This window comes from Emys orbicularis, chromosome 5 (genome assembly GCF_028017835.1).
Source record: "Emys orbicularis isolate rEmyOrb1 chromosome 5, rEmyOrb1.hap1, whole genome shotgun sequence".
NCBI lineage: Eukaryota > Metazoa > Chordata > Testudines > Emydidae > Emys > Emys orbicularis.
This window is the reverse complement of record NC_088687.1, coordinates 132,009,600-132,024,352: the sequence shown is the minus strand read 5'-3', so window position 1 is coordinate 132,024,352 and position 14,753 is coordinate 132,009,600. Positions and strand designations below refer to the sequence as shown.

The following is a 14,753-nucleotide window of genomic DNA, read 5'->3' as shown; positions in this document are numbered from 1 at the left end:
TTCTTGAGGGATTGCTGAAAGGAGATGAGGGTACATTCATGCTCCAGCCCATTCAGTTCTGGCCATTTCTGCTGGGAATGCCAAAAGGAATGACAATGCATTGGTTTTGTGATGTGCACACTTGCCCACTAAGAACTGAACTAAGATTGCATAGGCCACCCTGAAGAGCCTTACTGATGTACTGGCTGGATTAGATTTCAGTGGAGCTGCATCCACTCTTGAATTTTGGTCTGTATGTTTTTATTGCATGATCATGTTACACACTGGATAGTGGGGTGTATTACTGGGGAAATATTTTGCTTAAAAATGTGTGTTGACACAAAGGTAAAATATATTTCATATGCTTAAAGCCAAAACCTTTCAGATTTAGGTTCCTCAAGTTCAGCACCAGGAAATGGCTCAATTTTTTTTCAGACATACTGAGCATCTACAGCTCTGACTGACTTCAGTAGGAGCTGCAGGTGCTCAGTACCTTTGAAAATCAGGCTGCTTAAGGCGTTGTCTGGTTTAGGAGAAGTGGGTAAGGTTATGTTGGGCTTAGCTAACCCATTTCCTAATATAGATGCATGTTAATGCCTTTGGCTCAATTTCAGCAGGTCAGGTTACTAAGCTAAAAGTGTTACTGTGCATCTACAGTGTATATAAAGGGGGTGGGGGGACTGAGTTTGTCAGGCTTGGCAAGCTCATGTCCGCTAAGTCGGATCTAGACTTAACCTTTTCTCTCTAGACAAAGCTTATTTAGGGGCCAATCTTTAGGCAACTAGGTTAAAAAAAAAATCATTGGCCTAATTCTACAAAACAATCAGACTATTCAGCTATCTGGCAAAATGAGCATAACAGTTTGCCAGCCTAGTTTGAAAACCTACTTGACCAGATTTACCATATAGATAATATTTTTAAAAATCCCATTAAAAATATTACTTGCAACTTTGCATGCTATATATCCCCCTTTCCTCTTGTTTTGTTTTTAAATTCCTGACTTTTTGCCATGCTTCACATATCAGAAGTTTGCAGGGGGATAATGACTAATGCTACTCAGTTTCTTGTAACAGAATGCAAAATGCTGATCATGGGAATTTGACAAATGCAAGGTCATGTGCATGGGAAAGAATCATTTGAACTACCTATGTATATTGCTGGGTTCTAAATTAGCTATGACTAGTCAAAACCAAGACCTATTTGTCATTGTGGGCAACTCAATATAAATCTCTGCTCACTGTGCAGCAGCAGTCAAAAAAGTAAAGAGTAAGCAGATGTTGCCAGTTCTTATGATTGTATCCGAAGACTCATGATATTAAGTCTCTCTCCAAAAGCCTTGCCTCCTTGTCATTTTATTAGTTGAAAATCTCAACTTCCATTTGAGAAAAAAAAAAAAGTTTCTAGCCGTCATGGTGTGAAGAATGTGAACCCTAAAGGCTCAAAAAACCAAAAATCCTGAATTTATTATTTGTTTAAAATCTCATGATACTTACATCAGTCTTATTTTTTTATTTTTTTTCTTTGAGCTCAACTCTTTTTTGGACACTTGGGGTTGGCAATACTACAAATATTAAGATGTGCAAATAACAGAAATAGAAAATAATACAGAGAACATTATGCCATTATATCAATGTATTCTCACCTGGATTCTGATTACCCTATTAGAGAAAAGAGAGAGCTAAAATAGGAGAGGGAGGAGATGTCTGGAGAGCAAAGACAAAATTGATCAAAAGTATGGAAACTTCTAAGAAGAGATTGGAAAGATAGGAACTACTAAGAAAGGAGGGATCTAAGATGTGACATGGTAGAGGTATAGAAAATAAAAAATGGTATCATCTGGGTGTATCATGTCCTAGTATTTATTCTTTTACATAATACAAGAACAGGGGGACACTCATTGAAAATGAAAGGCAACATTTAAAACTGGTAAGATTTTTTTTTTCTTTTTTAAGGCACAGTTAACCAGAGGAAGTCATTACCACAAGATATCATTGAGGACAAGAGCATAGCAGGATTCAGAAAAGGATTAGAAATGTTCTAAGAGAAAACATAGGAATTACAACGCCAGATTAGACCAGTGGTTTCTCTAATCCAATATTTATTTCTGACAATGGCCTGTACTAGCTGCGTTAGAGGAAGATGCAAGAAACTCTGCAATGAGCAGTTGTGGTATAACCTACCCATATAGAAAGCTTCCTAATCTTCATTGGCTTATGGGAATTTTTTGTCCTGAAACACACAAACCTTCGGGCTTCAGGGATAAACAAGTGACTGACAGCTAGAAAAAAATCTTCTATTGTAGGTTATTTCACAATTGGCCATTACAATGTTTCTTGCACCTTCCTGTGAAGTATTTGGTTTTGGCCACTGTGAGAGACAGGATACCAGAATAGATGGACCACTCGTCTGATCTGCAAAAACAACAAGGAGTCCTTGTGGCACCTTAGAGACTAACAAGTTTATTTGGGCATAAGCTTTCATGGGCTAGAACCCACTTCATCAGATGCATGGAGTGGAAAATACAGGAGCAGGTATAAATACATGAAGAGATGGGAGTTGCCTTACCAAGTGGGAGGTCAGTCTAATGAGGCAATTCAATTAACAGTAGGATACCAAGGGAGGAAAAATCACTTTTGTAGTGGTAATGAGAGTGGCCCATTTCAAACAGTTTTCAAGAAGGTGTGAGTAACAGTAGGGGGAAATTAGTATGGGGAAATTAGGTTTTGTAATGACCCAACCACTCCCAGTCTTTATTCAGGCCTAATTTGATGATGTCTAGTTTGCAAATTAATTCCAGTTTTACTGTTAATTGAATTGTCTCGTTAGACTGACCTCACACTTGGTAAGGCAACTCCCATCTTTTCATGTATTTATACCTGCTCCTGTATTTTCCACTTCATGCATCTGATGAAGTGGGTTCTAGCCCACAAAAGCTTATGCCCAAATACATTTGTTAGTCTCTAAGGTGCCACAAGGATTCCTCGTTGTTTTTGCTGATACAGACTAACACGGCTACCACTCTGTAGTCTGATCTGGTATGGCAATTCCTGTGTCCTAGTCATTTTTTTCTTGAAACAATATCCGAGTTTAATCAAGAGGGGAAGCTGACTAGTCCTAGTCTGTGTCCTTTTGGAAGTTTGACATTGCTATAAAGAAAAACTGAGTAGGATTAGTCAGTTTCCCTTTGCAGCATTTTAATAGCAAAATGAAATTAACAACACATCTTAATAGCACGTCATTGCTTGTGTGCATACTGCTGAGTGGTAGGGTGACTAGCAAGAAGCATCAGTAAATTGTATTGACCCCCAACCCGCTCTGAAAGGGGAATGAACTAGATCAATTTATAGCCCTCTTCCACCTTTAATTTTTGTTGTTCTTATCTGTGAGATAAGGACTGCAAATGGACCTGTCTCAGTGCTGACTTTGATTTGCTGCACTCCATTCATTCTCTGATTTTAAAAAAAGTACATGTGTTTAAGAATGCCATTTATAGTGTAACACTTCTTGGCAATCACCAGAGGGAAATGTTCATCTGCTGTTCCCCAGAGTGCTTATAATGTAAGATTAAAGTTGGTTGACACCAGAGAGTAGCCAGCCAGCAGGTGTTAGCTGTTTGCCAGCACAAGAAGGGGAACGCATACAGTGTACCTGATATGCAGTTACTTTTCTCAGGTGACCCTTAGGTTATGTCTACACTACAGCAGCACAACTATAGTCTTTCCATCGCTGTAGATTGTGAGAGAAGGTAGCTAAGTTGACGGAAGAATTTTTCTGTCAACCTAGCTGTGTCTACACCATGGCGTAGGCCGACTTAACTACATTACACAGGGGTATGAATTTTTCACACCCTTGAACGACGTAGCTAGGTCAACCTAAATTTTAGGTGTAAACCAGGCTTCCGTGTGATTGTTTTTAGGACTGAGAAGCTTAAAAATCATACACTTACTTCTGTGTTTAGCTGAAAAGGGCAATCTAGGAATAAGCAGAGCCATAGAAATTATAAATGGAAAAATACCAATAGTTCAAACTCCAATTTCTTGAAACATGACTATGATACAGTCTTTTGCACGTTAAAAAAATCATACCTTACTGATCCGCAGTCTTTATGATAAGGGTGGCTGTCATCTTATGCTCCCAGAAGGATGGCGAGAGAGAAGCCATTTTTGACTTTTTTATCCCACTGAAGTCAATTGGAGCTGCTAAGCACCCAGCGCTCTTGGAAAAACAGGCCATTTATTCTCGGATGTGGGAACTTCCACATTCATTTTTGAAAATTTTGACTACAGTATTTTTTAGGTGCTCTTACTATACTAATGATAGCACATAGACCTTTTTATGTAGTCGGTATGCTTTGAAATGATAGAAGAAAGAAGAATCTAGAATAAGAAAAGCTATGGTAACAAAATTCTACTTTTACACAGACCCCACCTCGAATTGCATTGACAAGAAATAAAAAATGCCCACTGTAAACCAGCATCTGTGCGGATCAGGCAATGCACAGTTTAAGTACTATGGTTAAGATTTTCAAAGCAGCCTGGGGGATTTAAATTTTCCATTAAAACTTGTGGAAGATTTGTGTCCCAATCCCCTGCACTGTCTCGAGAATCTAAACACATATCTTTAAGAAGTGACTGCCTATTAATAGTACTTCTTGTTGGACTGGAAGCTCAGGAGACCTGCTATTCCTTATAAAACCAAATATCAAATCAGTGTTTGCTTTTTGTAGGCGTACAATGGTAAAACATAACTTTATGGCATCCTGTTAATTGTTTCAACTCTGTTCCCTGAAACCACCAGATCCATATTCCCTGCTGCTAACACTACAACATTTCTTTTGCTTTTGCACTCCATGTCAGGATTCATAGGTGTGCTATAGAAATATTTGACAGCACATTTTTGCATACTTTTTTTCTCTGCTAAGAAATCTGTGCAATGTGGATCTACGGGCATGAGACCATATTTACAATTAATATTCTTGAGTCGGTCAGGAAAGATTGTCTGAGTTTCCCTGTTCAAAACAAGAAATATTGCAAACATTTTCCAATGGCAAATAAGGCGGCCATTGCCCATGGCAATATTATCACATGTGTTCCCTTACATTCCAATTCAGTTTTTTAAAAAAGAGTTCTCCATGTATATTTCCCCAGTGTAGACATCCCCTTTACGGTTCAGTGCTCTTGCTAATTATGCAGGATAAGGGGCCTTCCTTTACGCAAACTGATCCAGTTTTGTTGAAAGTTTGTAACTTTCGTAGATTTAGGTAGGCTTGTACTAAAGCACAGAGCTGAGAATCATGAAATTTTGGCTCTCTTCCCAGCTCTGAGTTGGACTTCTTGTGTGGCTCGGAGCAAGTCATTTTACTCTCTCCATTTGACAGGGATGAGACTAAATACATCATGAATCTCCGAGTGTTTTACAGTCACTGGATGGATAGTGCTAGAGAAATGAAAAGCATGATTAGAATTAAGCATCTGGCCAATGTAACTCATGAAAAGTGTTTGAAAATAAAGTTTGTATTTGGAAATAATATTTTTGAGCCAATGACTGGTGGTGGACATCTTGCTGAAAAGCAACATTTGTCACATAGTCATTGTGGGAACCCAAACCAAGAGACTGTAAGGGCCACATTTTTAAAGATCCCTGCGCATGAGTTGCAGTTATAGATCAACCAGTAGTTGTGTGCAAGTCAGGGCTGTACATGTGCGTAGATAAAATAATAAAGATTTGTTCGTCTGCAAATCCCCACGTTGTGCGAGTGCATCAAGACTTTGTGGTAGACGCTTCTCTTTGGATTGTTAAACTGATATAAAAGCAACATGCAAAGTGGTTTTATAGTCCCATGCTTCAGGCTTCCATTCTGTAGGAGCCACAAATGGTGTCCCTTTTCAGGGAGATGACTGCAACTGTGTCAGTTCATTCCTACGTTGTACTGCTTGTACTTAAATGCATGCTTGATTAATAGAAGTGTTTGAATATGTCTAAAAACACTCTTTTCTAACGGGGGTATTTTGTATGCACAGATAAGTTAATGACTCTGTTTTCCCTAGCGTTAGCAGAGGGAATATCATTCAGAGCAATAAAATGTTCATAGCCAGGGGATCCCAAACTTTTTCATAGTGTGGACCACCATTTAACAGAGAGAATCTCATAGACCTGACACCTCCCCTACCATTTGTGGTCACACAGGCCATCTGGCTATCCACATGGTCCTTTTCATCCCCTGTGCTCCTGGACATATTACCTGGCACATTCCTTTCTCATGCTCTCCTGGATGTTCCTTTCCTGTTGCTGAATGGCAGCTGCAGTTCCACTGGTGACTCCAATCCCCAAGGGCCGTTTCCTCCTCCTACATGTATGAGAGCACCCCTTAGTGGAGACATTAAAACTTGCTCTTGTTCTTTGCTTCAGTCTCCTCACTGGGATCTTCAAGGCCCTGCCAATTCAGTGCCTGGCTGTGTTTCCTCTCGTTTCCTCCTCTCCTCTTCCCAAACATACCTCCTAACTGCACTTGTTATATTCACTTCCATGCTTCCCTTTAAGGGCTTGTTGACACAAGAAAGTTGCCTGGGTTTAAACTGAGGTGTGAATTTAAGCTCATTTATTTAAACCAATGCACACCCCTATGTGGACACTCTTCCTTCATTTTAAGAGTGGCTTTTTTTGGTTTAGTTTAAGAATTTATCTACACTTGAAAATTAATTTGGATTAAGTGTGAATTTCAAGCACAGTCAACCTTGGATTAAGCTAAATGGGAATAAGCTACTCTGGGACAAGAGTGTCCACACATGGAAAAGCTGCTGTGCTTTAAATTCACACCATACCTTGATCCAAATTTAATTTCAAGTGTAGGCCACCCTAAATCAACGAGGGTTAAACTAAACCAGAACAAACCACTCTTAAACTGAAAAAAAGCATTCACATAGGGGTTTGCCCCAGTTTAACTAAATCAAATTTAAGGTAAACTAGTGCAACTTTTCTTGACAAGGCCTCACTGCCTTCCTCTTTTCATGTGTCTAGCCACTTCCTCATCGTCCTTCAAATCTCCTTTAAAACACACTTCTTTTGCCAAGCCTTCCCACACTGACGGTGAAATTCATCCCTGTGCAGAGGGCTAGCACAGGACCTGTGTACTACGTCAGTCCTATTTAAGGGCCTGTTCCCATCCCTTTCCTTTCAAACTGTTTCCAATCCATCTGAACTGGACTCTCTGCCCTCAGGGCAGAATCTTTGCTGTCTCTTGATTTTTATAAGGTCCAGGTACACTTATGGTTTTCTATAACTAATACCTTGGAAGTCCACTAGAGCCACAGTTTTGTGGGTGAGATGGTTTAGGTAGCTTTGCAATAGTCCTTTGAAAACATAACCAGGCTCTATGTGATTTCTTGCTTTAATATATCACAGTTCAGTGAATGGACCTTTGTTTCATCATCTTGCATTGGATGTAAATATGTGAACATCAACAGCGGCTGATATGTCTCTTAAGTAAAGAAATGAAAATCTTTCTCGTCCTAGTTACTGACTGCTCCTCTCTTTAACCTTTGATTTTAGGTGGTACATTGGATGAGGCGACGAGAAAAGATCTTTTCACAGACACCTTCTGTAAAGTGTGCGGGGCTGTGCTGCAGTTTGAGTCACAAAGAATTTCACATTACGAGGTAAGCCATAAGCGTATGTCAGTATCCTCCTACATAATGCTACCTATATTTTTTCAATGACAATTGCATTGCATGTGGGTCACTTACGGCTTTTTGTAGTGAGTTATCCAAGACTCATCATCCTGGTTGGATGGTGACCAGAGTTGCATACTGTGACCATCAGGCTCAGTTACAATTACTGCAGCTGAAGGGTTGTACACATGTTCTAAGTAGATCACATCGGACACAGTGAACTATAAATCATGCAGAAGGCTTTTAGTCGTGGAACTAATAAATATCTTGGGTGAATACTTTATATGTCATAAAGTGTACTTTGCCTTTACATGGGATCCTGTGTCTGTACAGAGGTTCCCAGGCACGAGCATTTTTTCCAGTTTCAGCCAAAGCAATACGATCTCTTCACGCTCAATCTTCACAAGTTAAAGAAGTTCAGAATGTCTACTGCCTTGGGAGTTCATTATTGTTATCTACAGTAGAAACTGAGGACTTGCTCCAGCAAGGTGCCGAGTTCCCTTAACTCTTGTTCACTTCAGTTGGAGTCAAAGACACTCAGCACCTCATAGGGATCAGGCTTCAGCATGAGTTTCTCTCTTTGGGGATATGTCTTCACTGAAAAAAAAAAAAAGTGTGTTAACTTGGGTTAAAATAGCAATGAAGACATGGCAAGTCAGCTTTTCACTTGGGTTAGCAACTCAACTTAAAGCCTTCAGGGGAGCTTGAGGTTGAACTCGAGCTGCTAACCTGAGTTAAAAACAGAGTTGCTGTGTCTTCACTGCTATTTTAACCCAGATAGTTAACCTGAGCTAAGAACACACCGTTGTTTTGTTTTTTGCAGTGCAGACATATGCTTTGTTGAATCTGACCTCAGCTGAGGATGCAGATAACATCCTAATGACTTCACCGTTACAGGGGGAAAGGCTGTTTTCCATACTGATAGTATTTTGAGTCAGTGTTTTAGCCAGCATCGAACTTGTGTGTAGCAACATCTCGTTCTCTTTGGTGGCATTGTATGGGCAACCTGGGATTTCTCCTCTGAAGCTTTCTTTGACAGGGTAACAAGCCTTGTGGATGAGGGAAGCAGTAGATGTGGTATATCTTCACTTTAGTAATGCTTTGGATACTGTCTCACATGACCTTCTCATAAACAAACTAGGGAAATGCAATCTAGATGGAGCTACTATAAGGTGGGTGCAAAACTGGTTGGAAAACCGCTCCCAGAGAGTAGTTATCAGTGGTTCATAGTCATGCTGGAAGGGCATAATGAGTGGGGTCCCGCAGGGATCAGTTCTGGGTCCAGTTCTGTTCAATATCTTCATCAATGATTTAGATAATGGCATGGAGAGTACACTTATAAAGTTTGCGGACGATACCAAGCTGGGAGGGGTTGCAAGTGATTAGGAGGATAGAATTAAAATTCAAAATGATCTGGACAAACTGGAGAAATGGTCTGAAGTAAATAGGATGAAATTCAATAAGGACAAATGCAAAGTACTCCACTTAGGAAGGAACAATCAGTTGCACACATACAAAATAGGAAATGACTGCCTAGGAAAGAGTACTGTAGAAAGGGATCTGGGGATCATAGTGGACCGTAAGCTAAATATGCGTCAACAGTGTAACACTGTTGCAAAACAGCAAACATAATTCTGGGATGTATTAGCAGGAGTGTTGTAAGCAAGACACGAGAAGTAATTCTTCCACTCTACTTCGTGCTGATTAGGCCTCAACTAGAGTATTGTGTCCATTTCTGGGCGCCACATTTCAGGAAAGATGTGGACAAATTGGAGACAGTCCAGAGAAGAGCAACAAAAATGATTAAAGGTCTAGAAAACATGACCTATGAGGGAAGATTGAAAAAATTGGTTCTGTTTAGGCTGGAGAAGAGAAGACAGAGAGGGGACATAACAGTTTTCAAGTACATAAAAGGTTATTACAAGGAGGAGGGAGAAAAATTGTTCTTCTTAACCTCTGAGGATAGGACAAGAAGCAATGGGCTTAAATTGCAGCAGGAGCGGTTTAGGTTGGTCATTAGGAAAAACTTCCTGTCAGAGTGGTTAAGCACTGGAATAAATTGCCTAGGGAGGTTGTGGAATCTCCATCATTGGAGATTTTTAAGAGCAGGTTAGACAAACACCTATCAGGGATGGTCTAGATAATACTTAGTCCTTCCATGAGTGCAGGGGACTGGACTAGATGACCTCTCGAGGTCCCTTCCAGTGCTATGATTCTATGATTAATAAATATTATTATACAAACAGTCTTTGTCCAGTTGTGATTCTCTTGCTATATCAGTACAATCTGTAAGTATGAAAGCAGCTTTTCATAGTTTCATAGAGTTTAAGGCCAGAAAGGACCATTAGATCATCTAGTCTGACCTCCTGTGTATCACAGGTCATTAAATTTCACCTAGTTACCCCTATATTGAGCCCGATAACTTGGGTTAGACCAAAGCATTTCAGTCCTCGGGAGACTAAACAGTTATGTGCCCTAAGCAGAGAACAGGGGAGACTGAGGTGACATTACCAATACAATTGATTAGGTGAGATATGCCCAGAAGATCCTAGCAAAAGAGCCAGGCCACATGCTGCAGAGGAAGGTGAAAACCCCCGAAGGTCCCTACCAGTCTACCCGGGGGAAAAATCCTTCCCAACCCCAGACAGATTCATAGATTCCAAGGCCAGGAGGGACCACTATGGTCATCTAGTCTGACCTTCTGTATAACACCACCCATAAAACTTCCTTAAAATAATTCCTAGAGCAGATCTTTTAGAAAAACATCCGATCTTGATTTTAAAATTGCCAGTGGTGGATAATCCACCACAACCCTTGATAAATTGTTCCAATGGTTAATTACCCTCATTGTTAAAAAATTATGCCTTATTTCCAGTCTTAATTTGTCTAGCTTCAACTTCCAGCCAATGGATCATGTTATACTTTTCTCTGCTGGGATTGAAGAGCAAATTGTCAAATATTTGTTCCCCATGTAGATGCTTCTAGACAGTGATCAAGTCACCCCTTAAACTTCTCTCTGTTAAGCTAAATATCATGAGCTCCTTGAGTCTATCACTGTAAGGCATGTTATCTAATCCTTTAATCATTCTAATGGCTCTTCTCTGAACCCTCTACAATTTATCAATATCCTTCTTGAATTGTGAACGCCAGCAGCAGACGCAGTATTTCAGCTGTGATTGCACCAGTGCCAAATACAGAGGTAAAATAATGTCTCTGCTCCTACTTTAGGGTCCACTGTTTATGCATCCAAGGATCATGTCAGCCTTTTTGGCCACAGCATCACACTGGGAGCTCACATTCATCTGATTATCCACCATGATCCCCAAGTATTTTTCAGAGCCACTGCTTCCCAGGATGGTCCCCCGTCTTATTAATATGGCCTACATTCTTTGTTCCTAGATGTATACATTTACATTTGTCAGATTAAAATGCATATTGTTTTCTTGCATCCAGTTTACCAAGCAATCTAGATTGCTCTGTCAGTGACCTGTCCTCTTCTTTATTCACCACTCCCCCAATCTTTGTGTCATCTGCAAATTTTATCAGCAGTGATTTTATGTTCTCTTCCAGATCATATTACATAGCATGAATCAGAGAACCAATCCCTGCAGGACCCCACTAGAATACACCCACTGTATGATGATTCCCCACTTACAATTACATGTTGAGACCTATCAGTTAACCAGCTTTTAACCTATTTAATAAGTGCCATGTTAATTTTATATTCTAGTTTTTTAATGAAAATGTTGTAAAAGTCTATCAACATTATTATCTTTATCAGCCAAATTTGTAATCTCATCTAAAAAAGTTATCAAGTTAGTTTGGCAATATATACTTTCCATAACACTATGTTAGTTGGCGTTAATTATTACCCTCTGGTAATTCTTGATTATTCAAGTCCCATATGAGCAGCTCCATTATCTTGCCAGGGATCAGTGTCAGACTGACCAGCCTGTAATTACCCAGGTTATCCGATTTCCCCTTTATAAATATTGACACAATATTTGCTTTCTTCGGGAACTTCTTCATCAGTGTTCCAAGAATTATTGAAAATCAACACTAACAGTTCAGTGAGCTCTTCAGCCAGTTCTTTTAAAACTTTTAGATGCAAGGTATCTGAGCCTGCTCATTTAAAAATGTCTGACTTTAGAAGTTGCTGTTTAACATCCTCCTGAGATACTAGTGGAATGGAACGAACGTTATCGTATGATATGACTACATCATCTGCTTTTTCCCAAATATGGAAACGAGATTTGTTGGACATTTCAGCCTTTTCTGCATTATTATTGATAATTCTACCATTTCCATCTAGTAATGGACCAGTACATTTTTTAGGATTATCTGACCCTGAGCATGTGAACAAGACCTACCCACCAAACATCTGAGAGGATTATCTGAACCACCTCAGAGCATCGGTGTCTTGTCTCCAGCTGTGGCTCATCTTTCATGCTTCAGAGGAAGGCAAAACAAAAAACAAACAAACAGCCCCCAACCCAGAATACATCTGGCCAATTGTGATACAGGGTTGAGGGGGAGGAGGATTCCTTCCTGACCCCTTCAGGTAACCAGCTGAAGCCTTGAAGCATGAGATTTAGATTATAGTCATTGTCTTAATGCAGAGCTGCAAGTGTTATGAGCATGCTGAGGGCAGTGCAGAGCTTCCTGTTCTCTCCGTGGACCATGAAGGAAGGGAATGAACAGGGGGATTCTCAGATTTTGACAAAGCAAATCTTAATTTCTGGGTAAATCAGCATATGGGTTCTTGTTAATGGAGTAGGAATTTTTCTCTTTCCAGGGCAAAAAGCATGCTCAGAAAGTTCGCCTTTATTTTCAAATGCGCAGTGAGCAAGATGACGGACAAGAACCTGGCAAACAGAAGAGACCAGATTATGTGAACTTTCAGGTAACGTTTCCTCTTCAGATCTCTGGCTAAGATGTTAAATGAGCTCTTCTCAGTTACAAGGGTTCAACTGCTTGTCTTTGGTTTCAGGTGGATGGGAGTGGAGTAGTGGACAAAAACAAGTATTGCAATCTTTGCAACATGATTTTTACTTCTCCAGTTGTTGCTCAGTCTCATTACCTGGGGAAAATACATGCCAAAAAGCTGAAGCAATTATCAGGAGACCAACCTCAAGTGCCTGCACAGAGCACTCAACCACAAACAGGTGAGAACTAAATGGGCTCTGCGTTCTACATGGTGCATGTATTTTATTGTCACTTCTCTGAAACAGATAAAATGAGGCATTGATCATCTTCCCAGCACTACTGCTTCTCTGTGCTTATATAGTGTATTGAAGTGTGGCAGTAGGTATGACAACTCAAGATGCAGCCATCAAGTGGAAGAATGAAGACATTGTTGCTTAATCAGAGTCAGCAAGTCCATAGCAAAGGACTGGGAGTCAGGGACCCTGGAGTTATAATCCCTGCTCTTCCACTGACTGTGACTGTAGGCAAATGTCTCCATTTCTCCATCTGTGAAATGCAAATAACAACACTTCTACTCTTGGGGTATTGTGGGGGTTGATTGCAGCCCTTAGCAGGCATAGTATTAATTGCTAAATTAGTATTACTAATTATTAAGAAAATCAATCCAAGAACACACAACGGTGACTAGCGCCTTGTGCAAGTCCAAGGGCTGAAACCTAAAGTATCTTTTGTGTTCTCATGCCACCCGCTCAGGATACCTGCAGGAGCTGGAAGAAGGTGACCTGGTGGTGAGAGAAGCTCACGTGTCTGGTGAGCCCATTCTCCTTTGTGAGAGGAGAGAGCTTGAGGAGTATGTTCTCTCTTGAACACTGTAGTCTGTAGGCCACAGGGCTGCTATTCTGCTCTCCCTTTTCGACTCCAGTAGTTCAATATTTATATTTACATGGTTCCAAAGAACTGTTCCACACTTTCCTTTGTTGTACTATTAACAGGTTCCCCCGCTGGTCCTTCTACATCTCTGGCACTACAGCAGCCCTCCACTGAGAAGCCCTCCCAGGATCCTAATGTTGAAGAGTCCACGACATCCTCTAGCATTGCTTTGGATTTAAATGATCCAGACAAGTATTGCAAGCTCTGCTCAGCTCCCTTCAATAATCCATTGATGGCCCATCAACATTATGTTGGCAAGAAGCACAAAAGGAACGAAGCCCGGAAGAAGATGATGGCGGAGATGGGAGAGGAGGCTGTTCCTGCGGAATCCAGTGCAAATGGTAAGTAAGCTATGGGGAATTATTCCAGGGTCTTCACTGATTGTAGCTGGATGTTTGATGGTGTCTGATTTGTGCAAGAAAATGAGGGCTCATTCCTCTGCTTTAGACTTAGTTGGTTTTCTCCTTTCTCTTTGCGCTGTGCACTGCTAGTTTTTATGGTCTCTGAACACCTTGCTTTGGAAATATTTCCTGATGGCACTGAGGTCCAAATCCAGTTCTCATTGAATTTGGCAGCAAAACTCTCGTTGACTTTAATGGGAACCGGATCTGGCCCTATGTAAGTGAACTGCCAGCCCTTCCTATACTAGAACTCGAGAACTGGCTCTGACTCCTTATTCAAATGTTGCCATTTATATATTTCAGATCTCATTAGATGAATCAGGCTGTTGATCATAAATAAACTCGAGGAATACACTTTGATGCCAAACAATAGCCTGTTGGGGTTGGGTGTGTTTGCTGAATTTGCCTGATAGATAAGGTTGTTGGCTTTCGAGGTGGGGCATTTATTTACTGATTTTGCTGTGTTTGGAAATATTGATGCTTCAGCTTCTAAGGGGTGGGAATGACGTAACTTAGTAAAGCACAAGCCTTTCCTCCTCAGACCTTACCATGTATTCACTTGAGGCTACATATGTTACATCCATTATGTACCATGTTGAAATTTCTCTAGGCATCATCCAGCATTCTCTACTCGGGAGATGCCCTTGTCTGAGCTAATACTACTGTATTTAGACTGGATGGTCCAGTTTATATTGTAAATGCTTATACTTTATCCACATCATGTATTTACAATAATACTTCAATTTCCAGCACAGCTATCCTTCTTGTCAGCACTTAGGTACCAAGGTAATAGACACTCTAGAAATATCATAGACAGAGAGATAATCATCAATGTCCATAAATAATAATC

The 14,753-nt window shown here is 40.4% G+C and overlaps 1 protein-coding gene across 1 annotated transcript in view; it reads left to right on the top strand.

Moving 5' to 3' along the window:
* The window catches only part of KRCC1 (lysine rich coiled-coil 1), a 35,491-nt gene that overhangs the window by 18,136 nt on the left and 2,602 nt on the right, over positions 1 to 14,753 (top strand). The window contains exons 2-5 of the mRNA XM_065405412.1: positions 7,528 to 7,634; positions 12,442 to 12,549; positions 12,637 to 12,811; positions 13,565 to 13,843. Of these exons, the coding sequence (XP_065261484.1) occupies positions 7,528 to 7,634; positions 12,442 to 12,549; positions 12,637 to 12,811; positions 13,565 to 13,843 (669 nt within the window). The remainder of the gene's footprint in view (positions 1 to 7,527; positions 7,635 to 12,441; positions 12,550 to 12,636; positions 12,812 to 13,564; positions 13,844 to 14,753) is intronic.